Consider the following 26,743-nt stretch of genomic DNA (forward strand, 5'->3'; position numbering starts at 1 on the left):
GCATAAGTGAACCTTAAGGGAATTAAAAACCAGTCCCGAGTCAAGTAAGTGTGTCAGGTACAATATAATGTGCGTGCGAGAGCAGTCAATGGGATTGACGCCCTTGGAATTGCACCAGATAACGAATCGTTTCCATTTGCTGGAATAGCAATATCGGGTGTTCGATTTCCTCGCTTCCCTAAGTATGTCCATGCATCTCTGAGGAAGTTGCAGCTGTCCGCACTCTATGACCTCAGGAGCCAAGCCGTTAAGTTCAATGTTTGAGGGCACGGGTGCAGTGTCTGCCCCTTGTCTTGTGACATGTTTTATGGGCAGGTAGCTTCACTGGGGGAGAGAGAGAGGTATCTCCATCAGATGAGCGAACCAGGGTTGGCGGGCCGTCATGGGGGCCACCAATATCATGGTGACTGGTTCCTGGTGCATCTTGTTGACTAGGGGAGTCAGGGGGGAAAAGCAAAAACAAATTTCCCTGACTATGTGAGGGGTACCTGGATGTGTAGTGTTGGCATTGAGCGTTCTCCATAGTTGTGAAAAAGTCAGTCTCTGGGAAACCCCATTCTGTGAAAACGCTGGAGACAATGTCTCCGTGTAATCGCCATTCGTACTCCATGGGTAGTGGGAAATCTCTGCTGAGTATGTCTGCCAGAAGATTGAGTTCCCCTGGAACCTGTTGTGACAACAAAAATATGCTCTGTTTGAGAGCTCACTTCCAAATGTTTTGGGACAATTTGGACAGGCCTGGAGAGTGAGTGCCCCCATGTTTGTTTAGGTAATACATGGCCGTGATCCTGTCTGTGAGGATCAGGAACGTCTTCGCTTGCAGTTGTATCTGAAAGGCTTTCAGTGCTTTGAAAACTGCCAACAATTCCAACAGATTGATGTGGTTGGATGCCATGTCCGACGACCAAACTCCCCACCCTATGAGAGATGAGTCTGTAGTGAGAGTGGCCCCACTGCTGGGGTGATGAAGAATTTTCCCTTCAAGAGATTCTCCTTCAACCACCACCGCAGCGAGAGACCACTGGCTGTTGAGCCACTCTTGCATTGGACGCATGCGCAAGCGCGCGTGAGGAACACAATAAATGTATGACGCCATCATTCCCATCAGTCGCACAGCCTTGCGTACCGTCACCTCTCGACTGGCTGCACAGTGCAGGATTTGAAACATGTTTTGGACCCTCTCGTTCGGGGGAAGACAAGGCAGTCCTTTGTTCAAATTAGAGCCCTAGGAACTGCTTGGCTTGACTGGGGTGTAAACTGGATTTCTTCTCGTTGATGGAGAATCCCAGGCTGAATAAAGGTCCATTGTCCTTTGGGTATTTGACAGACATGTCTCGTAAGAGTCCCCTGTTATGAGCCATTCGTCGAGGTAAGAATAAACTGGAATGGATAGCCTGCGCTGGTGTGCTGTTGCCACTGCCAGTACCTTTGTAAATTCCCTCGGGGCTGAGGCTATGCTGAAGGGTAGTACTTTGAACTGATAGTGCTGGTCTTGTATCATGAACCTGAGGTATTTTCTGTTCACCGGCAACATTGAAATATGAATTATGCATCTTTCATGTCCAATGTTGCCATGTAATCCCCCTGTGTGAGCAGGGGGATGACATCCTGCAGGGTGACCATACAAAACTTTGAGGTTTCACAATTTGTTCGCTGGGCGCAAATCTAGTACAGGGCGCATGGTGAGATCCGTTTTGTGTACAAGGAAGTACACTGAATAAATACCCTTGTTTACCTGTAGAAGAGGAACGACTTCTATGGCGCCCTTTTCCTGCAGGGTCTCGACTTCTTGTAGCAGGATGCGCAGATGTTCTGGCGTCAAGCATCTTGAACGTGGAGGTCTGAATCAGGGGGGACTGGCAAAATTCAATGCAGTACCCGTGGGCGAGGGTCTTGAGTGCCCACTGGTCTGTAGTTATCCCCTCCCATGCTTGAAGAAATGAGGTTAGCTGGCCCCCGACCTGGGAGGCATGGGAGGGGACCCGGATCTGCAGGTCATTTCTGGCCTGAGGCCGGAAAGCCTTGAGCGGTAGAGTTCCGGCCCCTTCCCTTTCCATGTCATTGACCTCTTGGGGGATATGGTGTGGTGTAGCTGCTGGTTCCTTGGGGAGAGGACCAATTATTTCCAGAGCCGTATTGGTTCTGAGGGAAACGTTGCCTACGAAAGGAACGTCTCGATTCGCTCCCCCTCCTTGGGGAAGGTCTCTGGGTGATCTGACCCAGGTTCTTGAGGGTGTCATGCTCTTTTTTTTAGCAGTTTTGAGCACTTCGTCTACTGCTTTTCCAAATAGATTAGTTTCCTCCACCTGCTTTTTTTCAGTGAAGCTTGAGTTTCCAGTTTGAAACCAGAGCTTCGTAACCATGCATGTCTCTTCAGGAAGGTACCTTGAGCAAAGGACCTGCCAGCCATCTCTGCCGCATCCAAAGTATTTTTTTTAAATACTCTGATTAACTTGCCTGCCTTCTGCTACTGTGGCGAACATGCGAGTCCGCAGCGGTTCAGGGACTTCTTGAAGGCCTTCCTATACTATGGCCCATTGTGCGTCGGCATAACTAGCCAACAAAGCCGTGTTATTTGAGATGCGAGTAGAAAAAGCCACGGCAGCCGTCACCCTTTGACCCAGAGCGTATAGCCATGTGCACTCCTTGTCCGGGGGTGCCTCCCCAGTGGATAGGGGAACCCCTGCTCTCTTCCTGGTTGTAGTTACCACCAGTGAGTCTGGAGTAGCATGGCCCCTGATGTAAAGGGTGTCAGAGGGGGAAGGTTGAAACAATTTTTCTATTCTAGGATTTACTGCTCTAGTTAGGGCAGCAGTCAATAATGAAGGGGCCAACTGCTTTTTGATCGATTTTAGCAGAGGCATAGCTTGGCTGGCCAGTGGTTTCTCTTAAGATGTCATCGACAAAATCTGCAGCTGGTACAGCTTCCTGGGTAGCAATGTGGAAATGTTCTGCTGCCTTCTTTAATATGGCGTACTACGCCATTTGGTCATCAACCGGGAACGCCTGTCAAGCGAGTGTGGTTGGGGGGGAATCCATGCACAAGGCATCAGGTTCCAGTGTTGGATTAGGTGATTGCCAAGGCTGAGGATACCTCAGGTCGGGGTCGTCCCCCCAACCCTCTGTGGGGTCGATATGAACTCTCCTTCTTCCTCTTCCTGAGAAGGATCAAATACTTTTTGAAGTTTAGCCACAAGGGGAAAGGAACTCTCTTCCCGAGGCCTTTTGGGCGTGGACTCCTCTAAGAGTTTTACAAACCTCTCTAACCTATCCATACATCCCTCAAATTTGTCCCTGGTCCAAATAGAAGCAGCAGAGGAGTCTAGGGGTGGAAAAGGCTCTCGTAATCGATCTTGCGTTGCAGAACATCAAGATTTCTCCTTCAACGTTTAAGAAATCCCTCCAGTGCCTTCCGAAAAAGCCCTTTCAGGGGACACACGGTGGATGTGTGCCCATTTGTATGTCCTTAGGCCTCTGCGTGGGTTCCGATGAATCCTTCGGCCTATCCCTGGATTCTGACGAACCCCTAGGTTTGTCCTTAAGTATCGACGAATCCCTGGACTGTTGGTTCCGATTATCCACTGAAATAATCCTAGCAATGCTTTCTGCGACCTCTTCAGAGGCGGAAGGGTATCTAGTTCAGTCCTGCGGTTGCGCGGCTGTCTTCGGTGGAACCAGGGCCTTCGACCGTGGATGCCTTCTTCCGATGCGTCTCAACGGTCTCTTGCGTATTGGGGGCAGCACCCTTCGATTCAGAATGCCCGGTCGCAAGGCACATCTGCGGTTGAGGGGAGGGCTGCCGATCCCGATGACTGGCGAACATGGGCGAAATATTCGGTGAGCCCGTTGACGCTATGGGCTGCTTCGACTGTTTTGGGGGTTGTGTCTTTATTGTGTAGACAGTGTGCGTCCTTGTCGCCAGGGTCTCCAGTCCCCATAGCAGGACCCGAGTCCTGCCCTCCATTGTGTTCTTAGCTCCATACATTTGGATCTTATTCCTGGAAGATCGGTCTCTGTCCCATAAATTCAGACATTAGTTGTTTGGCATTGATAACTTGGTGAATTCATGGACAGTGATGTAAGGGAGGAAACCTTTTGGTGTGGATAACAGGGCCTAACTGTTGTATAAAACAGTGGTAAAAAAGCTGAATGTGTTCAATTGCAAGAGACTAGGGGCTTTTAATAACCAGGAGAACAACACTGCAAAGGTGTACTGTTGCTCAGCACCCACACTCCATCTTTTGTACTGCAGAGTGTATGCCAAAATGTGGTTTAGGATCCACAGAATGGCCCTAGAGAGATTTGGGCTGCCAACACATTTTTGAAGACCATTTGATTTCTTCTAGGGATGATCTCAAAACCTACACAAATATCATCCTTATGCAGCTTGTCCGTGGGAAAAAGCTAAATTCTTTGCAGTGTGTGGCATCCCTATGTGTGTGTTTACAATAGTCTTCATGATGGCCATCCTCAGAGGCATTCCTCTGGCCACACAAAAAATTTTGTATCCCATTTGTCTTGCCAGTTCAGAGCAAGATTGAAATTATTTTTACAAAGGCACTTGGAGTCAGGATAAGAAAAAAAAATCTTCAGAAGAGCAAGAGCTATGTTTTGGAAGACACAATTCAGATATTTAACATACTTGCATGAGAATTGTGGCAGAGTTTCATAGAGTGATCACATGCACATGGGTAAAAACGAGCCATACTGAGAAATAGGTTCTTACTTAGAGTAAACTTTTATTTTTACTTAAAGATTCCTATTGTCATGTTGGGAAATAAGCATGCAATAAATATAAGCTAAAACACATGGTGAATGCTTGTTAAAAACAAAAAAGTGACATATTTGCTCTTTGTGACATGTAGTATTTAAAACATACAGCAAAATATTAAACATGTATGCCCATGAGAATAAGATTTATATTGCTTTACTGATTAAATAGGAACAAATATGCCCTAGAAAAAATGCAACTGAATAGCTCCACCACTTACCGAATACGTTCAAGGACAGCATCATATAGGAAATCTACAGTAAGGGCATGCTTTGGTACAGAGATTAGTAATGGTTGACCATATAGGACTGTCCCACAGGATGGACTTGCTTGACGCGTTCTCCTTTCTCTAAAGTAGATTTGAAGAGTGAGGCATTCTGACCCATTGTCGCTTGAACTGCACACTTGATATCTGTAGCCGAGATTAAGAAGAGAGATTATAAAACTACAGGGTGAAGGATCAAACAAAGTATTTGAAAAATATACTTAAACTCTGACTTACTGCCTACTTTCCTACTGTTAACTTCCTTGGCTCCAGTCCCACTTCAAATTAATCGCAAGCACAATTGTAGTTATTTTACAAATCTGTTCCTTACCTGTAACTACTGTTCTCCAGCATTGGTATCTTCGTTTCACTGGCAAGAGTCTTGGTACAAATTAACAACTGTATGCCAATATTCAATAGATGGTGATGATGCAACAGAGCTGGGTTATGTTACTGGGTTCAGATACCATTTGCATGGCCTCTTGCCGATTCAGTCCCCGAAGTAATAAGGTCAGGTTATGGTTGGGTTAGTGGGTGCAGAGTTTGCCATTAGATCACCAACGTGAGGCAGCCTGTGTTTGTGCAGCAGGGGCGGCTCGTCCATTATGCACGACAAAGCAGGGACTCACCAATCATCATGGATGAGCCCGGCCAGCCCAGTTTTTTCAATTTATTTAAATTGTCTAACGCGCCACATGCCCGTGGGCCTCAGGGTGCACATGAAGAACAAAAGACAAACAAAAGACAGGGCAGAAGAAACGTGGGACCAGGAGCAAGTTATTCCAGGTTAAAAAAGTGTGTTTGTATGGCCTGTTTGAACACAGTGTATCTTTGGATCTGCTGTATCCGAACTGGTAGTGCATTCCAAAGAAGGGGTCCCTGTACATCAAGGGTGGTACCCCCAAACTTAGCTGTGATAAATCTGGGGTGTTTGAGAACGGCGGCTGTGGATGAGCGGAGGTTCCTCTCATTAGACTTAATGCTAATGCGATCAGACAAATATGTGGGGTTTCTAAGGCTGAGGCACTTGTGCGTTGTGGGCAACACCTTGTGTGTGATGTGATGTTTTACTGGAAGCCAGTGAAGTTTCTTCCTAAAGGTGGTGATGTGGGTGCGGCGAGATTGGTTGAATATAGTGCGCACAGCATTGTTCTGGGCTACCTGTAAGGATTGGGCGTTCGTAGCTGTGGTACCAGATAGACTATGCAATAGTCTAATCGAGAATTTATCAGTGCTGAAGATAGAAGAGCACAGTTTTTTTCAGCGATGAATGGGCGATATATCCTATTCGCTTGTTAATTAGTTCGCAGCTGGACCTATGGTAGAGACATGAGATTTCATGGATAGCTCTTCATCCAGAACAACTCCTAGGGTCTTCACTTTCTTTTGGACAATGATGATGTTATCCGCAATAGGAAAGCTAGCGTAGTTAGTCAAGTTTGGTCTGAGTGCTTTTGGAAGACACTATCAAGTGCTCAGTCTTTATCATTTAAAGCCAATGAGTTGCAGGCGATCCAGTTCTGTATGGCTTTGTATATGTTATTAACGGTTTCTGTGTCTTTTCTATATAAACCACTCAGTTGTATCACTACCTGCGTGTCATCAGCGTAATTCGGATAGTGAACTCCCAGTTTACTCAAAAGATCGAGAAGGGGGCTGATATATAGATTAAAAAGTAGAGGCGACAAACAGGAGCCCTGTGGAACTCCACAAGTCTGAGAAATGGGGGGAGTAGTGATTCTTACCTACACAAACCCTAACCATTCTGGGGCCTATAAAGGAGGCTATCCATCTGGATGCTGTCGTGGAACATTTGGCGACCTCTCCGAGCCTAGACACAAGTAAGTTGTGATCAACCAGGTCAAAGGCTGCAGAGAGGTCAAGTAGCATGAGCAGAGCGGCTTGGTTTTTGTCTGCTATACCAGCCAGGGTAGATTTAAGATAGAGCATGGCCGTCTCGGTTCCATGACAGGCTCTATAACCCGACTGCCGTGTGCCGAGGATTTTATATTCCTCGACGTGAGCTTTTAATTGCAGATATGCAAGTTTGTCCAATATCTTGAGGCTAAAAGGCACGTTTGTTATGGGCCTATAGTTCTCATTATTAGTGGGATCCAGGTTTTCTTTTTTTAATAATCGTGTTATCCATGCAGATTTTAGCAGGTCCGGTACTAGACCTTCATCAAAGGATAGATTTATCAGTTTGGTAATCCATGGAACCAAAATGTCAGTGGACTCCTTAAAGATACTTGTCGGACAGTCATCAGGACAAGAGGTGGCCTTGAGATCTTGTATGACTTTGGAAACTTCTTTTTCAGTGTAGTGAGTGAAGGAAAATAGAGGGATTGTGCTTTCCACTTTATTAGGGGAGATTATTCCAGAAGGAGTTAGCACCGGCGCTACTTTGCCGAGAGCTTTCTTGATTTTCTGCTTATGTGAGTCGATTTTGGCTAGAAATGCGTCATGAATGTTCTGATACCACTTATCTTTGATGATATTATTAGCTGTTGGAGGATGGTCATGAAACTCTGCTAGGATTTTAAATAGCTCGCCAACATTGGATTGTGCATTCACGATCCTATTGTAATGTGTGGCTTTTGCCTCAACAATACGTTTTTTATAGGGTGCAATGGATTTTTTTGTAGTCAGCTAAGGTGTTGTCATTTGGATCCTTCCTCCAGGCTCTTTCGAGAGCTCTTTTTGTTTGGCTGGCGTTGATGTTGTCGTCAGAGAACAAGGTGTTCTTTATGGTTTCAGTCTTAATGGTCTTCATTTTTATAGGCGCAAGGTCGTTGACTACTTCTTTTATATTAAGTAGCAAGTGGTTGACTAATTCAGATGGGTCATCAAAGTTAGATATGGGTTGAAGCTTGGATGACAGCTGTGTGGTTAATTTAGAGGCGGTTCGATTTTTTGTATGCACTTGCATGTGTTAGGTTTTGGGGGACTGACAGGCAATGTAATTTTTGCCTGAATGAGAGAGTGGTCTGACCATATGCATGGAGTGACCAAAATGTCAGAGATGTTTGTGTTTTGTGATATGAGCCAGTCGAGGGTGTGCTCACTTTTTTGCGTGGCAGAGTTAATCAATTGAGTGAGACCAAAAGAGGTAATAGTGTCCATGAGGCTGGTACCTACTTTGTCACGTTGGTCATCAACCCAGTGATTGAAGTCGGCCATAATAATGACAGGGCACTTGGTGGCGCAGATTTGAGCTAGCAGATCGCCGAGCTGCTCTGCAAAGAGAGGCATTTCTCTAGTATGTTGAGAGTTGTGTATGAGGAAGTTTTTATTTTCACCCATATTGATTCACATCCATCTGGGGAACTATGAGGGATTTTGTGGCATTCGAGACTGGACTTGCACATCAGTGCAACTCCACCACCTTTGCCTTGTAAGCGGTCAGCTCTGAAGAGTGTATAATCGTCTGGTGTGGAGAGTGTAGCTTGGGTGGGCAGGTTTGGGTTAAGCCAGGTTTCGGTTATTCCAAGGAAATCTTGTTTGTGGTCATTGACAAGGTCATTGATTTCAACACCATGTTTGTGTAACTATCCTGTATTGAGTAACAAGAGGGATAATACCAACAGTGGTGCGATATTAGCACCTTTCGTGTTGCTGTAGCGCATTGTTTTGTACAGGCACATAAAGGCAGCCGGAAGAAAGTGTGTGTAAAACTTACTTGGGAAAAATCAAAGTCCGGTCTAGCAGGAGCAAAGCAAGTGTGCCGGCGAGCTGCAGCGATGAACGGTGAAGACCAGCGCCGGCGCTGAAGCGCCTGGATGATGAAAAAATACCCAAAGGAGTCTTTGGAAGTGTAGTTTCAAAGGACTACACGCAATACAACACGACAGGCATACACAAGAGTGCTTTGCTCTCAGCCACACAATCAATAACACACAGGTAAGCCCCCAAACACACGTGTGCAATGAATCCAAAATGCACAGTCAGTTTAGCAAATTAGGAGCAGAATATGGCAAGAAAGTGAAACTGAAATGCTGAGAACGGCGGATAAGCAAGCAAAGTGAAATGGTTTTACTTTTACCCCTAACAGCAGCAGCATTACCTGCAAAGCATTACATTCCAGTGGGAACAGTGAGCACTCCGCAGCTGCAGAAAGCAGCGGATGCTAAGGTCTGAGGCTGGCTTTAACAGAACTGTCAAAGGGAAACCTGTTTAACAGTTCAGAAGTACCCTGGTGAGCATGCCCAATGAGCCATACAAGGCTGGAGGCATTTTGCTTCTTCAGCCTTGCATGGCCCATGCTCTTGTCCCAGAAAAGGTTCGATGTTGATGTGGCATTTTTGCAGGCGAGTCAGCTCACCCTAGAAGATGCCCAAAGGCTAGTTAGGGGTTGGGGAGGACAGGTATACGCATCAGCCAAGACAAGATCACAAGGGGTGGTCATCCTGGTTAAGAGACTACCTTTCAAAATGCTCAGTTATTCTGACAAGGAGTGGAGGATTGTGTCAATCAATGTTAGATGATGTTACCGTTTGCAACATATATGCTCTGACATTGGGGAATGACTCATTTTTTTTATGCACTGGCCCAGCATTTACAGGACCATTGCACGGGACGTATCCTGTTGGGGGAGGTTTTAATGAGGTATTGGACCCACTGCTGGATAGGAGCAAGGCTTTACATAAACAAACAAGGCGCAATAATGCTCTTACCAATTTGATTTCAGAGTTTAATCTGTTGGATGTGTGGAGACTAGAGAACACAACAGATTGAGACTACAGCTTTGGATCTGGTGCCCATGATGCGTATTCTCATATTATTTATGTCCTCCTGACATTTCATGAAAAGTGAGATTGGTGCGCTACATACATTAGATCATGCACCAGTTACAGTGGAACTATCCTTGGACTACTCCTTGAAGAAAATCGAGCATTTGGAAACTGAGTACACTGATTCTACAAGACAGGGCGGCCGTGGAATTCTTCACTAAGGAACCTGAAATATTTATAATTGGCACCTTGGGTGTTGAGGAGAATTCTCTGTTAAGGCTAATTTCCCAAAGCTAGTGAGTCCCCCAGCAGCTTTGCTGGATTTTTGTGGCTTATTATTTTCTCCTGCAAAGAGTGAGACTCTTTCTCCCACTCTTAGACATGATTTGAGGTGTTCCTTTGACTTTGTATGTGTTTTATGGGCTATGGGGTCCTTTACCCCATAGGGCTTCATGTGTTTTTGGTATGTGGGTTACACAGCACCCTCCGTGCAGTAACCCAGGGGTGTCGTAGCGACCCCCCAACATAGACTCCATACCCTGGGACTGACTACTGTCTCCCAGGGCATGTAAAGTCACCATTGGCTTAACTAGTCTTAAATTGTGAACAGAACCAGTACAAACCATCATATTGGGGACGTACTGGTCGGGGCAATTCGATTGCCCCGGGGTCTGTTGTTCGAGGGGGCACTGTCCAGCCCCCCCCGACTGAGTTTTGGCTGGTGGCAGTGGATACTACTTTTTATATTCGACCACAAATATATTCCTATGGGATTTTCCCATTGTTCGAGGCTACCACTTTTTAAAATAGCCTCGAACATACCGCCGGTTTATTAAATTTATATAAATTCACTGGTTGGTATTTTTTGCCGAAACTCTGTTCCAAAATGGCGTTTTTGTTCGCTTCTGTGACTCCAACCCAAGTCGAGCCCTTTGTTCCACTTTCAGCGGGCTGCTCCACAGAAGCCTCCAAAAGTGGTGCCACTCTGTCTGGGTACCACAGGGGGTGGGGGAGGGGGTTTAGGCACCCTGGACTGAGTTGCCTCGCAACTCAAGTCGCACTCTTGTGTGATTGGCACAAGTGGTGAGCCACCCGGCTCACCACTTAGCATGTTTGAGTGACAGCTAGGCTGAATGAATGGGGGTTTTCTGCATAAAAGCAGGGCTTTGGGGACTGGAACTTCAGAAGTCGCCACAGGACCTAAAGAATCCGAGGAGGGAGAAGCCGAACCGACCTGCAACGACGACACCACCAGTGGAGCCCTGCTGAACCGTCTCACCACTTTTCCCGACGACAGAGGAGATCACCAGCCCGGAGAGTCTTCTTCCTTTGACTGGTGAGGATAACCAGTTTGCCCGTCTTTTCGCCTTCCTGGACCATCTCGTGGCCGCCTTGCCCGTGCCAAGCACCCCGGCAACCGGAATACCACGGTTTACCACTACCGTGAATAAAAGGGTAGTACCTTTTAACCGGAGAACTCCGCGGCTGGTTTCTTCCCTGGCAGTGCAACGACCTTCAGCCTTGCTCCACGTCGAGATCATCTCTTCCTCTGGACGACGCGTGACTTGCACCCGCTGCCAGGAACAACTGCCCCCGCTGGAGGATCCTCTCCACTTTAAAGGTACTGTGTCTGCCTGGCCTCCCTCGCAACGGTCTGTGTGGGGTGACTCTTAAAGCCTCAACGTACCACTTGGGTTGGCCCTAGGCTGGCTAACTGAACTTTTCTAAAGCTGAACTAATTCCTTTCTGAACTCCCTGCAAGACTTTAAGACTTTTAAACTTTGTGATCTTGGGCACAGTGGTGTTCTACTCTCTCCAAGAGGGAGCCTGGCCTCTGAACTTTTTGCTCACAAGTAGACTTTGACTTTCCTGCCTTGCTGAGTGCTTCTAAAGGAGTGTGTTGTGTGCTGTTCCTAATTTCTGCATTTTCCCTCCCTTTTTCTTAAACTTATTAGGGTGCCATCTTTAGTTAAGCGCTCACCTCTGTCTGGAAATAAGTGGTGTTAACTAAGACTTGTCTAATAAGGAACAAGGGATGTATATATATTAATAGTGACTGTTTTTGAACTTGCTGATAATAATAGTGCTGGAGTGTTTCTAAGTGTATCTTTAAATAAATAATGATATACTTGTTACCAAAGCTCTGGTCAGTGTTTGCTTGTGCTACTGTATTTTGGTACCTATCTTGTATACTCTATATAATGTCTAACTCTTTTTGAGAGAAGTCTGGCTGCTCAGCCACAGCTACCAGGTAAATCTGGGTGGTACAGACTGCTACCAATTGGGTTTACTGCCAACACCTGTAGTCTTAAGCCTTTTGCAGTGGTCCCTAAGGGAACTGCACAGGTTTCTGCCTAACACTGGGCAGGCGAGCCAGCCTATCCGGTGACTCGGAACACAGGCTTGCACCGCCGGTACAAGCCCACGTTCCAAGCCGCCTGACAGCTGGCTCTGCCCGCTGCCATCTTCCCCCCACCCTTCATCCCATTTATTCCTTCCACCCCCCTCATACTTACCTTTATTCGGCGGCAGAGGGTGCTGCTTACGCATCCGCTCCCTCTCTTCGCCTCCCACAGGGCACCATGAAAAGGGAAGGAGGGGCTCTATACAGAGGCCAGCCTTTCCTTTCCATGTCGGCCATCTTGGAAAAGGAGTTTCCTTACGACAGCGGGACGCCGCGCCCGTTCCGCTGTAGGAAGGAGAATCCTTTTTTTTAGCACCCCAGGTTACCGCTTTGGCAACCCAGGGTGCTAATGGTCTTCAACCCTCCTTCCAGGGGCTGGAACGGAGGTCAATGCCCTGAGCCCTTTTTAAGGACTATTATGAAAATCTCTACTCTGCCGACAAACTGGAGGACACTGCTTTGTGGGTGGGTTCCTTAAACTCGGTTAACATTCCAAAGATGAGCGTCCTTTGAGGCCGGCCTACTCCCAGCAACTGTCCGACATGCACACATTTTGGTTTTTAACTAAAAAGACAAATGCCCCTACTTATCGATTCGCTACAGACCAATGAGTTTAACACGGATGGGAAGATTTTGGCAAAAGTACTGGCATGTCGTTTGGAACAGGTTCCGCCTTAGTGGCTTAATCACAAGCAAACAGGAATTGTGAAAGATAGACATGCATCAACGAATATGAGACATCGTTTGTTGACCCCACATGAAGGAAGGAAGTTGAGGAAAGATGTGTCGGCCCTCTCTCTGATAAAGTACAGAAAAAGCGCTTGATCAGATAGATTAGAATTACCTCCAATTATGGATAAGTTTGGATGGTAGAAAAGTTTATTGGATGGATACAATTGTTGTACACTTAGCGGACAGCTGCAGTCATGACTAACGGATACATTTCAGAACCTTTTGTGTTGCGGAGAAGTACCATGCAGGGATACCTCTTCCGCTGTTGCTGTTTTTCCTTGCAGTGAAACCAGTGGCATCAATCTTGAGAAATGATGGGTGAAAAGGTGTGAAATGCGGTGGAGTAGAGCAGAAAACTTGGCTTCATGCGGATGACCTGCTATTGGTGGTGCAAGATCTTACAGATTTGCTTCTGGCAGTGATGGTGAGACTAAAGGGATTTGGAAAAGCTTCAGGCTACATAATTGGTGGAAATCATCATACTTTATCAAAAGAAATCTTGGCAAGGAAGGTTTCCAGTGGTGTCCGACGAAAATTAAGTATCTTGGGATATGGCTCACAAGAGAATTGGGCTAAGTGATGGAGTGAACATGGCATTGGGAGAAATTTGAGCAACACATTGCGAGATGGTCTAAACTTAAACTGATACTGTGGAGCTAAGGGGAGTATGATGAAGAGGTTGGTGGCTCTGAAAAATTAATTATATTTTGGAAATGCTTCCACTAAGTGAAAAGGGGGTTCTGGAGTAGGATGGATGGATAATCTGGTGCAGAATTGTATCTGGGAAAATAAACCAAGGATAAAGTTGTGGAAACTACAATTACTGATAAGAGGCATGAATGTACCCAATTTTGTAACATATTTAGCATTTACAGCGTGCCATTCTTGGATTCTGTGCCGGATTATTGGACAAGGGCGGAAACTAGTATGGTCTGACCACTGGAGCCGAGGGTTGAGACTGCGTCTCTTTTGACAGACCTTCGAAGTACCTGTTGGATTGACTTGTGTAAAATAATGGGCTTGGATGGTCTTTGTTCCAAGAACGCTTCACTCTGGCTGAGTCAGAAGGTAAAACGTAATGGGAGAACGCTTTTCTGGCCCATGTGGTTCCTGGGCAGAGCGAAATGGCTTGTGGACGTGGTGGAGAATGGTGCTTGGATCACTATGACAAAGCTGAGGGCGAAATACAATCTGGAAGGGGATTTGAATTGAGCCTTCCACACACTAAAGGTGGTGTTGGGTAGCACACACACTATAGGGGAGGACAAACCTAGGCGACACCATTTTGCAATTTGCAAGACAGGAACATTTGACCACTACAGTTTATAATCTCTTGCTGGGGGCAAGAAAAGGCAATTGAGTTAACAGAAAAATTATCTTGCAGCCTTACATCTCGCATGGATGAGGCGAAGTAGGAGACAATATGTGAAAATGTACCTCTTGTGTCTCCCAATGGTGGTGAGCGTGCAAGACAAATTAAACTTTCAAATAGAACATTCTGGATGCCTGTAAGGATGTTTCAATTGAATATGCATGTTTTCAATTTATTTTGGGGTGCAGGCACATTACAGTGAGGTTGGCACACATGATTTGGACTGTGCCAAGGTGAGACTATTCTGGAGTGAGGCGTGGCAATTGATCAATCGAATGTTGGGATTGGACCTCTCATTTGATTCTGAAACCCTGATACGAGAGGATGTTCTCAGAAAAGATGTCTAGTCCAGAGCCAGCGAAGAAATGGCTTTTAAGAGCTGCTATGACGGCATTAAAACCGATTCTCAGAGGTTGGAAGTCTGTAAAACATACTTTAACGAACAAATGGGCAACTGAATTCAATAATTTGTCTCCAATTGAAAAAGAGCTGTTCTACAGATAAAGTCTTCAACAGATTAAGTGTAACCTTTATGAGATGATTTGGAATTGATTCATTGACCTGTATCCTGTGCGTTTTTCACTTATTGTGCATACTGAGGAATTCACTTTTTCTGCATTTGGTTATTTATGATCTTTCATTATCTTGTTTTATGTATGGTTGCGCAGTGCAGGTGAATGAAGAATGAATGCTGTATGAATCCTATTGTATGTGTGAGAGCTGTGAGAGTGAATAAAGAATGAATGATGCTGGATGAATGCTGATGCGCGTGTGCGGGGTCCAGTTAACAGGCCCCTGATTGGGGGGAAAGGAGGTGTGGAAGGGAGCACGAGTGATGGGATATTTTGCTGTGCCCTGGTATTCTTTTACTGGACATCAATAGTAGCATAATGAGTGTTTCTAAGTGGCACTGACCCACATTGGTGGGTCCAGTACGGACATGTTTCTTTAATGCGGCATCACATTTTTTACTGGGCAACAAGGGAGACAGTAGCATGTGTGTTCCTACAGGGTAGTGGCCCACACTGCTGGGTGAAGTCTGGACATATTCCTTTACTGTGAAATGGAATTTTGTACTGGTGAAGCCAACATGAGTAGGTTCTTATATATCAATACTGGCAAATATTTGTACTGCCACCATGAACATGTATGGGCACAGCCACGTTTGCTTATACCATCATATATTGTGGGCAAAGGCTGCAAGAAAAGTGGTAAAATGCTTTTGTGAAATTTTGGTGACTTGTTGCATCTATTGGATTATTACATGCGTTGGCCTACAAACCCCATTGTAAACTGTGGCTTTTTAGCCACATTTTCAAAAGAATTTGCTGAAAATGCACATTTTTAACACAATATCATTAACATGTTCTGGGGAAGTGGTGGGTGGAGGGAGAATGTCCCCTTTTAGTTGTTTCGGGCTACAGATATTCAGAGGAAACATTCACACCCCAAAAAATTAACCAGCCGTCACTGATGTGCAGTATGCATTTAGGGTTTGACGAGTATCAGCGTTCAGCAAATTGATGCCTGCTGCCAGTGTGTCGGTTAGTTTAGGGACATGGTGAGGTGGCCAGAGTGGGTGGTCGAGTTAGGGAAGTGTGAGTACTCCATGTGTGATGCTTGTACGGGTGAAGGAAGATGCACTAGAGTTTGGTGGGTGTCGTTTAGGGTAGCAGGTTCTTACAAATGTCATAATACAGCAAAGAATGTCGGCACCATCGATCACTAGTTCTGGGTTAGCGCAGTTTCAGTGAAGGGTGAGCTAGCCCTTTAAATGACCTTTGTGGATATGTTAGACCCCAGTAACATATCGAAAAAATATGCTATATTTTCTGGCAATCCGGGATCAGTTAGGTCTGTTGTGAGTTTCTGCATAGCCGATAAATGTCACAATTTGTTCCACCATAGATTAACGTGAGGTATGTCCTGCTTCAGCCACTTAAAACCTAAGAAGTTTGACTGCAAGGAGTTGTTGTGGTCAACCTAGATCCACCAGAGTTTAGTAGGCAGTCCTCATCTGGCATCCCAAGTAATATCACCCCCATATGCCAAGGGAAGGTGATTTATGGGATGTATTTGATAATCTTCTTTCAAAAGTTCACATTCTTGGGACAATCCCACCATATGTACATTAGTGTGCCCTCTCCCCCACAAGCATTGCCCTTTTAAAAGTTTGGTAACTTATAGAAATCTTTTTAACAGATTGGCTTTGCCATAGCTTGCTCACACAAGCATTCCGAAAGTGGGGGACACTTTTCTTTACTAAGAACTTGCCCTTCACCCAATGAACTATTTAATGGACCTCCAGAAGTGCTCCACTAACTTTTTCTGGTCTCACAAAACTGTATGGAACATTGGTGAACTTTTGGGCACAAGGCCCCATACAGCTTAGCGATGGACTAAAGTTAGTGTTCTATTTCTGTAGGACCTGTAGTGCTGCATACTAATACCTTCCTTTACAAGGGTTTGTTATGTATTTTGCCCTAATCCAGAGATTGCATATATGTATCATGTATTTAGTTGTGTGTGAGATTACATGCTAGTAATTCTTAATAGTGTTATGTGGCCATCAATAAATAAGTCTTTTTATAATAGTTTGTCTAAGCTGTTCCTTGACATTTCATGGCGTACTAATTGAGGACCCCTTACCAGGCTCCCCCCTCCTGAGACTTGGCCTTGACTACAGCTCCCAGAGTTGTCCCAGTCACTGAACTAGGTTGGCTTCATACATCTGTCCCCCAGGCCAGAGTATAGAAATCCAGTCCTAATATCAGTCACATGGACAAAAACATGGCTCAAGGTTCTGCAAGACAGTACTTTTCCAGTCCTAACTTGGGGGTATTCTTGAAGTGCAAGTGGTACGACTTAACTAAGAAGCCAATCTGTTGGATCACATTCCAACGTTATGCGGTCCGCTAGAAGGGGAAAGGAATAGAAACGCAGATTAGGTAAGATTTAGGTACCCACTAAAGACACACTGGTCCACAGCGAAGACTATTGTTGGGAGCAACAGTGGTATGGAGGAGGAAGCTGGAGCTTCAGTCTCCCAGTTTACTTTACAAGCAGTCTTTCCGCTTTGACAAAGTTGAACACGCATGGATAAATACAGCACGTTAGCTCTAGATTGTGGATGTGGAGGTCGCCTTTCCGGATACACTTACTTTTCCCATTTGCAAATTAAGCTTACCTCCGATTTGTATTAAACACCCACCAACGCCATTGATCTGAGGCAGAAAGGTTCTTGCATGATGTTGATCTTTCTTCATCTCTCCTACCCCCATAGAATTTCCGCAATCATGGCCATAATCCTCCCGCACCTACACTACTCTAAATCGCTATAGCTAGGAACACTTACATACAACTGAGAAAGCTCCAATGGATTCAAAACTCTGCAGCAAGGCTCCTCCTTGTAGTCTCCGCCACAGAACACATCTGCCCCGCACTCAGAACACTCCACTGCCTGCCCATCAGCCAAATGGCCTCCTTCAAAGCCACGTGCAGTACACACCGCGCAATCAACAATAAAGGCCTGGAATTCCTCCAAAGCAAACTCACTTGCTACCGCCCAACCAGAAACCTCTGATCAGGCTCCACACACCTAGCAGTCCCTTCCTTTCAAGTTCTCCAGACTAGGAGGTGCCCGTTTCTCTGATAGCACCCACTTTCTGGAACTCCCTCTATAAGGAGCGCAAGGGGAAGGATCACCTGGCCTTAAGGAAAGCCTTTCAAAACCTGGTTGTTCTCAATCCCCCCCACCCTCCCAACTTCACGATTCCCACTCCATGCCTCTCGCCCACACGTCTCATCCTGCAGTTGCCCCACCACCACACACAACCCTGCACACTTCCCCCACCTGCACCTGGAACGACTCTGGACGGTGGGCCAAGTATTGCACTTGGGTTTCGAGGGTGGGCAATATATCGCACTTACAATGCACCTTGGGAAAGTCATGCTGATAATCCTGTGTACAACAATCAGGCACCTCAGATCCATCGCTCAGGATTGGCACTGCATGCAACTCTAAAGCACAAGAGGGTGGGCCATGCTGCTGCGTGTAATCATGAAATTGGGACCTTGTTTGCGCACCAGAGAGAACTAGGGATGGCAATGCTCACTCTGAGAACCTTTCAGAAAGCATGATGCATTCATCTAGCACTTACATCGCCTTCCTCATAAGGTCTAAGTAGGGAGGACAATGCTATTCTGCACCCATCATGCTGGCACAAAACTCCACCGCATACGGAGTCCAACGTCCTGAAGAAGGCCTTGGGTACATAGTATGGGACATTTACAAAGTAATCCAATAGCCTTGGCAAGACCACCATTTTCAACATAGCTGCTCAGCCCATTACTGATAGGGGCAATTTATTCCAGAACCTCAGAGTTCTTAATATCTGCCAGGGTGCTCAGGGTGTTGACGTGTTCTGTCTCCAGGTCGCAGTATATATTCACTCGCAGGTATTTAAACGTGTCCACCGTCCACTGCAGTGTCAAGACTGGGATTGAGTTCCGCCCCTTTTTGGATAAGCTTGCTAACGGTAACTGGGAAGACTTATCTCTGCTGATCGTTATCCTCAATAATACCTCAAACAGGGCCAAAGCTTCCATAATCAGCTCTAAATTGTCCTCTGGGTTTTTAATATCTAATAGGGTGTCATCAGCGTACATTTAAATTAGGTGGCTCACGCCATCTATAACTATGCCCGCCACAAGGTATTCTGTCCTCATATTCTGTCCTCAGGTACTGAGCCATCGGTTCAACGGCCAGGATGTAAAGCAGTGGGGACAGCAGACACCCGTGCCTGGTAACTTTTTTAAGTTCCCACGAGTCGGAAATGCATCTACCAGTCTTAACTCTTGCGACTGGTGGAGTATAAATCAGCCGTACCCATCATATGTACGTCTGCCCAAAGCCAAACCTTTGCAACGTCAGGTAGAGCCATTCCCACCTCACTGAATCAAATGTCTTAACGGCATCAAGTGCTGCTATTGCACAGGGGGTCTCCCAGGATGTAGTGCCATCTATGATGTGGTGTAGCCTCCGCAGGTTCCAGGCTATACATCTACCTGCCACATAGTCTGATCGGGATGAATGATCGTATGGATCACTCTTTTCAGCCGGTTCGCCAGTGTAGCAGTCAAGATCTTACTATCCTGATTATGTATAGGGGCTTGTATGAGCCGCACTTCGTAGGTGGGTTACATGGTTTAAGGAGGGGAATAATCGATTCCCTCATGCTGAGAGGAAAAACTCCCTCCTCGTAGGAGTCAGTGAATGCATTCAGGAGCTGAGAGGCCAGATTGTCGATGTATTATTTGTAGAACTCGTCGGGCAAGCCATCCGAACCTGGGGTTTTGCCTGTAGGCAATGAACCAATCGTGCATCGTATTTCTTCCAGTGTGATGGGTGCTTCCAAACTGTAAATCGCTTGACTTAAACAAGGGAGGTTTATCTCATCTAGCAATTTCTGTATATGTGCATGTGATACCTGGGGACTGTTGGGGAGGAGCTAGCGCCTTCCTGCACCCCTCAAGTGCTCTACAATTAGTCAAGAGTTCTAAGCACTATAGCACTGAGAAAGCATATTTCATGCAAAATTAATCACACACAAGCGTAGCAGTCACTAAATAAAGATTGTTAGGATTTAAATCCAAGTGCCAACAACTATGTAGATGGATTTATAAGCAAAACTGTTGTACATTGTAAATTAGCTTTGTTTAAAACACACAGTAAAGAGCAGGCTCTCTGCCAAAGAGGAATGTGCTTCCGCTAAGAAAAGATCGCAGAGCTTGTGTGCGGTGTTGCATCAACTGAGTCTAAGGCTGGAAGAGAGAACGAAGTGGATGAGCAACTGTTCCTGTCAATCACAGGTCAATGGAGAGTCAGCATGACAGAGTATTAGAAAAGTGTTTTTCTATGAGATATACTGAACCAGATAATATATAATGTTATGGAGTTAATGTTGAGAGAATGGCACGAAGATGTGTTTATGTATGAATGTTTATAACATAGGAAATTATGCTAAACAAGAGTGACAAAGTATTTCTGCTAATACAGCATTAATGTTAAGTAGGGAGCAAGACCATGCAACACTGGAGCCTCTGCAGCATCCCTTGTATGGCAAGAACAATAATTTTGGAGGAGCTCTGCGGGTATCCAGTGACCAACTGAATAGTATTTAAGCTGCAGGCCCAGGAGCAGTGTTCAGGACCTGGGAGTCAGCGAAGGACGACAGAATGCTGGCCTGGAATGGCAGAGCCCTCTGCCATTTCCCTAATCCTCATGATCTGTAAAGATTAAAGCCTTGTTATCATCTGCAAGACACTCATGGCTTTTGATTCCCTAGAGGGGTGCATATTCTCTGGTTTGGGGGTGATGAGGGGATACCCAAAAATATATGAAGGGGCGCACCTGCAAAATGGGGTTCGCTTTCAGGACCCTCCTGATAGCTGGTGGTGTAAAATTCTTTAAAGGCTGCGTTAATTCCCACTTGTGTATGACCATAAGTCGCCATTCTGCATGTATATCGAGTGGATGGGACTCCGGCTCTCCTCCCTTTTATACAACCAGGCCAGCAACCTGCCTGGCTTGTCACCCTCCTTAGGTTGTCTCTCGATATACTTAGAGTAATTATGTTTGCCCAGTCTTTCCCAACATTCTACGCACTTCTCCCTTAACGTCACTGCCCTTGTGCTCTCTCCGTTCTGGCCCACGCGGGTCTGTTGCAACCTCTGTAATTGGTCCTCCGCAGAGGTTAACTCTCTGCCTACCATAGCCTGTACACTGCTGGATTTTGCTATGGCGGTGCCCCTGATGACAACTTTAGGAGTTTCCCATAGGGTTCCTGCACTGGGGACGCTGCCCTAGTTAAGCTCGACGTACTCAATTTTTTTTTTTAATGTGGTCACGGGAGGGGATGTCATGTAAGGATTCGCTTCCAAGTCTCCAAGTGGGAATTGTGTCTAGAGGTTGCGTAATGCCATTGAGATCTATCCAATGCTGAGTTTAGAGTACAATTAAAATCGCCCCCTATATAATGTTGCTGTTCCTGTAGGGGCTAAGCCTTGGGTTTAGCGTTTGGAAAAACCCCGCAGTGTTATGGTTTGGGGCATGTGTGTTGGTCAAACATGTGTCTAGGTGTTCCAGGAGCCCTTGTACCAGCACCAGTCAGCCTTTGTTGTCAGTCTTAACCTGGGTGACCCTAAAAGGTACCACGAGCGCTATCCAGATCAGGACCCCTCTGGCATATGCCGAGTAACACCCACCCACTCCACCTACCGGACATCAAAGCTTGTTTATCTGCCGTAAAGTGCATCTCCTGCAGCATAAAGCAATATCAATTTTACATCTCCTCGGGTAGGAATAAACTAGATTTCTTTTCACATAATTGTTCAAGCCCCTGATGTTCCAGGTAAGTACATTTACAGTACTAGCCATTCACATTTGTGCATTTTAGAACAGGCCTCCCCACCATAGACCCCAAAGACTTCCTGAATCTACACAGAACAGCAACCGGAACAAAGTAACTTTACCTAGGTTCTTCCCGGGCCCACATACAGGAGAACCATAACCCACAGTAACTTTCCCAACCTCCCCAACCAAAAACAATTGCCCAGTATAAACAACAGGCTTGGGTGCAGCGGAGGGGCACAAAAACAAGTGCCCAAAAAAATAGCAAATAGGACAAAACAACAGGGGGTGCTGGGGGAGACAAAGAGGCCTGAGGACATAGCATCTGCTGTTATGGACCTGGTTTCCCGTCCTGGGGGTGCGATTCCCCACGTGAGGAGAATGCCGTCAGGTGTAGGCCAGAGGAAACATCAAAGAGAAGGGGACTCGGGCCCAATGCCAAAGTCGACCAGATAGTGGCCTCAACTGAAACTCGAGTCATGGTGGGAGCCAGAAAACGTGACAGTCACAGGCCCAGTCTCATCCATTGTTCTCTGCCAACTCAGTGATTCCTTGGTGCTTATACAGGACACTTCCATCTCCTATGGCAGGACGTATATTTTCCAAGTCCATCTAATACTGCGCCTCCTCCGGGAGATCAAAGAACAGGGCACGGTTCTTGTACATGACCTTTAGGCGTAACGGGTAAATGAACATGCAACTCAGGCCAGCCGATCTCAGTCTCGACTTGGCCGGTGAAACTTGTGCTCGGCTCTTCTGTACCTGGAAGGTGTATTCGGGGTATACTGCTAGTTCTGTTGAATCTCTCTGTAGTGTACTCCCTTGTCTGGAGTAAAAAAAAAAAAAAAAAAGGATATTTTCTTGGTCCTTGTAGTTCAGAGCCCTTGCAATTATAGGCCTGGGGGAGGCTCCCGGAGGCACCCATTTCTTGAGGGCTCTATGTGCACATTCAATAGTGAAGCCTTGGGTGAGGTTCCCCGACCAATTTCTTGTAGGAACATATTCTCCATGTACGGAGACAGGGAGAGGGGCTTGCTGCCTTCCTTGCCTTCTGGCAGGCCGACAATACGGACATTGTGTCTGCAGGCCCTCCCTTCCACATCCTCTACTCTATTTTCAAGTAAGCTGACTTTCTGCTTTAGGATATGGACATTGGTGCACGTTCTGGAGCTCCTCTGTTTTCCTTCACTAGGGTTTCCAAATTCGTGGTCCACTCCGCCAGGTTTCTAACGTCCTGACATAACGGACCCACATCTATCTTGACGGCTTCTATTTGAGTGCCCAATGCAGCTTTTAGGTCTGCAAAGCCAGCATCACTTGGTTGTGCATATCTATGGCATCCCCTTCCTGCTCTTACAATGACACCATGTCTGCAGCAGGCGCTTGCCGCAGGCTTTTAGCAAAAGTGTCCAGCGTAGTCTGTGTGGCTCTCAGTTTGGCAGCTTTTGAAGCGATCCATGCTATCTTATGCACGTCAGTAGTGAGCCTTGCGCGTCACACTCCGAGGTACCCAAATAAATGCCAATACTGGGCTCGTTCCGATTTTGGCATGCAGGGAAACCCTGTATACATGAGGCTGATTATGGTGTGCAGTGAGCCACTCAGAAGAGCCCAGTGTCTTTTGCACCTCTATCCACACCACAGGTGTCACGACATTGTGCTACTACAGGTTGCCTGCAATGAGCCTTCTTGTCCACCCTGAGGCTGCAAGTCCTACTGCCCTCCAATAGTCGGCGGTGGCACCGCAGTCCTCTTTGCAGCTGTAGTGCACAGTTCCTACCCATTGTTACTCCACCGGGTACAAAGCCCCTTTCCGTCTGACAAATGCAGCTCTCCTGAAGTACCGACCAAGTCTATGCATAACCCCGAAGTCCCCGGTTCACCTCCTTCAGTGCGGCCCCCACATACCTCCCAGCCAAAGCTCATGGAGGCCCCAGGTGCCTCTCACGACAGATGTACGACAGTCCAGTACAGGGAGGCTCAGGTAGCGACCCAATCTTCTTTGTTAGGCACGTTCTCAGCACTGCAAAGGTGACCCAACATGCCAACCTCACCGGATCAGCTGAGCAATGTTAGCAGGCCGTACTAAGCAGCCCGGCTGTTAATCAGGGCATTTTCTGACCTCACATGCAGATGTTTCACAGAGGGCCAGGCATCCTTATTGGATTGGCAATAGCAGGGGCCGCCACCTATCGCAGACCCTGCATCTGCAAAAAAAGTACTTGGTGCAGACAAGTTGTAGTAGGCAGTGAAACAGGGTGTGGGCTGTGCTCACCTCTCAACGTTGCCTCTTCATTGGTGCAGTAGTCTGGTGCATCCATGGGGGTGGGGGAGGAGGTCCTCCTCGCAGGGCTCGATCTTTGACCCTCACTAGTCTAGTCCTCCTTCACCAGGGCCCGCAGCACCACCTTCGACCACACCGGTCGGACCGTCAGCTGTTTCTTGTCTTAGTGCACAAGTAAGGCTGCCACTAGGTACGCTGGGAACCGCTGCCTGCGAGTTATAATGTACACAGCACCTTCTCTGGGCCAGACTCTCACATGAAGCTATGTCTTCAATGTCTGCTCCGAAGTATGCAGAGTCTCCCGTTTCCACCACAGTGCAACGATGGGGCTACGCAGTATTGCTGCAAGGCAAGCTAGGCAGTCGTCTGGTAGCCACTGCACAGTATTCCGAGGAACCGGACCCTGGCTCCTCCTCACGCCCTTCACTGTGTAGGAATGCGCACCAACCTGGTGCCGGTCGCCACCTCGCTCACAAACATTAATCAGCGGTCGACTGGGGCCGTAAAACCACTCGGAAAGCTGTGTGGCTGTTCTTCAGACCTTCACACACTTGATTATGTCAAGGGTCATGCTATTACCCATACGCAAAGGATCAGCCCAGGAGGCTCTCCTCATGGCTCCATGGAAAGCTACGCCCCCCCCCAGTACCATACATACATCTATCACTAATGTGTAGGCTATGTCTTTATGTTGAATGCTTGACGTTTTCTTCGTTATGTTACAAACATCGGCACATACTGTGTCAGGTAAAGGACCTTACTGCATTTTGTAATGTAGGAAGTGTGTTGATTCGAGTTTTGTTCCAATACGATTTTACAGATGTTGGTTATCATGCCCTTAGGTGAGGCCGTTACAACGATGAGTTTTGTTTGATTTTTGGTCAGGTGTCTGCATTTCACTGCTTTGATGTTCCATTGTAACCCCCAGTGCCTTATTTGAAGACACTGATGTTCGGGGATTTCAGATTCTCGTTTGCAGTCCTCGAATGAATTGAATTGTCAATTTCTTTAAAAGACTGAGATGCACCAGACATGGCTGTCCCACCACTGAGGGATGGTATTGGGGAAGAGGCCAAGGAGAAATCTGGATTATCATGTATCAGTGTATGTTAGCGAAACTAGGTTATGTCCTTTTTTGGATATCAGAGTGGGTTCAGCACCATTCTTCAAGTAATCTTTGTGCTGAATAATAATATAGCCGCATATCAGGAGCCCGATAAATAAAGGTCCAATAAAGGTGTCTGATCTTATTTGCAAGACTGACTTTCTTGTATCCCCAGATAAAGTGGTATAGATATTTTTGTTATCCAAGTATTTGGGCTTTATTTTGGGTCCCGGATCACCTGAAACGGGTATAGCAAACCCGGCAGTACCTGCATGCAGTCTGGATTCTAACAAACCAGGACAGACCTTTCCAGCGTACCAAGCATTTCCTAATTTGTGCCAAGAATTTAGGATAATTGGCTTTATATAGGCTTTGGAGATTTTGGGTTATGTGAATTCCTAAATGTTTAATGGATTACTCTGCAAACTTGAAAGGGAGTATTCGCTCGGAAGGATTCAAGCAGATTTTGGAAATCTGTCTCAACACCCATAATAATGAACGAGGGAACAGCTGAGCACCCGTTTCATGCCAGCTTCACTAACATTCTCCATCCCCACTGTTACATTCTGTGTATTGCTTGCTATGAGATTGCAGGATAATATGCATATGGGAGGCAATACTGCCTCGCATTCCAAAATATGTGGTCAGAGAGGAGCTCCTTATAGGTGCAGCCTCCAACTCTCTGCTGCATGTGGTCTCAAGATGTCAGCACTGCGCCAGCGACTAGCAAGGACTGCCACAACAAAGTAACAGGGAAGGTCTTGGGCCGACCGGCGGAGCCGCTTGACACTTATCAGTGGGAAAGGCCTCCGTTAAGTTTGAGCGTTCGGGAAGCATTTTTTAAATCAGTCTAAACTAGGGTGTTATGATTTAATCGATTTGCCAGTTAATAGCAAGGCCATAAAACAATCTCTTCACAAACACTAAAACCCCTTATGCATGATGATAGTGCACCACTGCTCTGCATATGTGCATTTGTCACACAGTTTGTGAGTAACTGGGAAATACTCCCAGGCCATTATATTATCAAGGTAATTTTCCTTTCCTGACAGTCATGAACATTTACAATACCAAAGGAACTGTGGATAGTCTCACTCTTAAACTCACTTCTCAATCCATCTTTGCCGCATGCATTTAATGTGATGAATCACTAGATGTCGTCACTTCTCCCCAGGAGAAACCCCTTCCCATGAGGCCAGGGAGGCGAGGGTGCTACCCGATAGTCCCCCTGGGGGTGGTATAATGCAGGAGAATCTCATGGGGAGAGACTTCCCCCTGCCTGGGAAGGACAACAAGCTAGTGTATAAGCCCTTGTGAGAACATACGCCCACACAACCTAGCTTTTCCTTCTGCTAACCTCTTTATAGACACTAGAGCTATGTACTGTGTTAAAGTAGACTACCTCAAGGTCCTGGAGACTGAGATGAAAAACACCAGGAACATAGGTAATCCAATTACTGGGACGAGGTGGGACACAGAAACCATGAAGACCAATACCAAGAAGGAACTTAAGCAGTATAAGCTTCCACTGAGGCGGCATTCCTTTTACGCCATAAAGACCAAGGAAGGACTGCCTATTGGAGAGCAACCGGCAAGCAGGACGAGAGACAGTAAAGCCTGGGAAGCACAAAGGAGACGCAGAGAATGTCAGGACAAAGCCGAGAACAGT

The 26,743-nt window shown here is 46.4% G+C and overlaps 1 protein-coding gene across 2 annotated transcripts in view; it reads right to left on the reverse strand.

Annotated features, from left to right (window-relative positions):
* The window catches only part of USP4 (ubiquitin specific peptidase 4), a 2,223,295-nt gene that overhangs the window by 938,210 nt on the left and 1,258,342 nt on the right, over positions 1-26,743 (reverse strand). For both annotated transcript variants that reach the window (XM_069644193.1, XM_069644194.1), the window contains one exon: positions 4,992-5,183. In XM_069644193.1, coding sequence (XP_069500294.1) covers positions 4,992-5,183 — 192 coding nt within the window. The remainder of the gene's footprint in view (positions 1-4,991; positions 5,184-26,743) is intronic.

The sequence above is a fragment of the Ambystoma mexicanum genome, chromosome 2p (assembly GCF_040938575.1).
Source record: "Ambystoma mexicanum isolate Mex_15411 chromosome 2p, UKY_AmexF1_1, whole genome shotgun sequence".
Lineage (NCBI taxonomy): Eukaryota > Metazoa > Chordata > Amphibia > Caudata > Ambystomatidae > Ambystoma > Ambystoma mexicanum.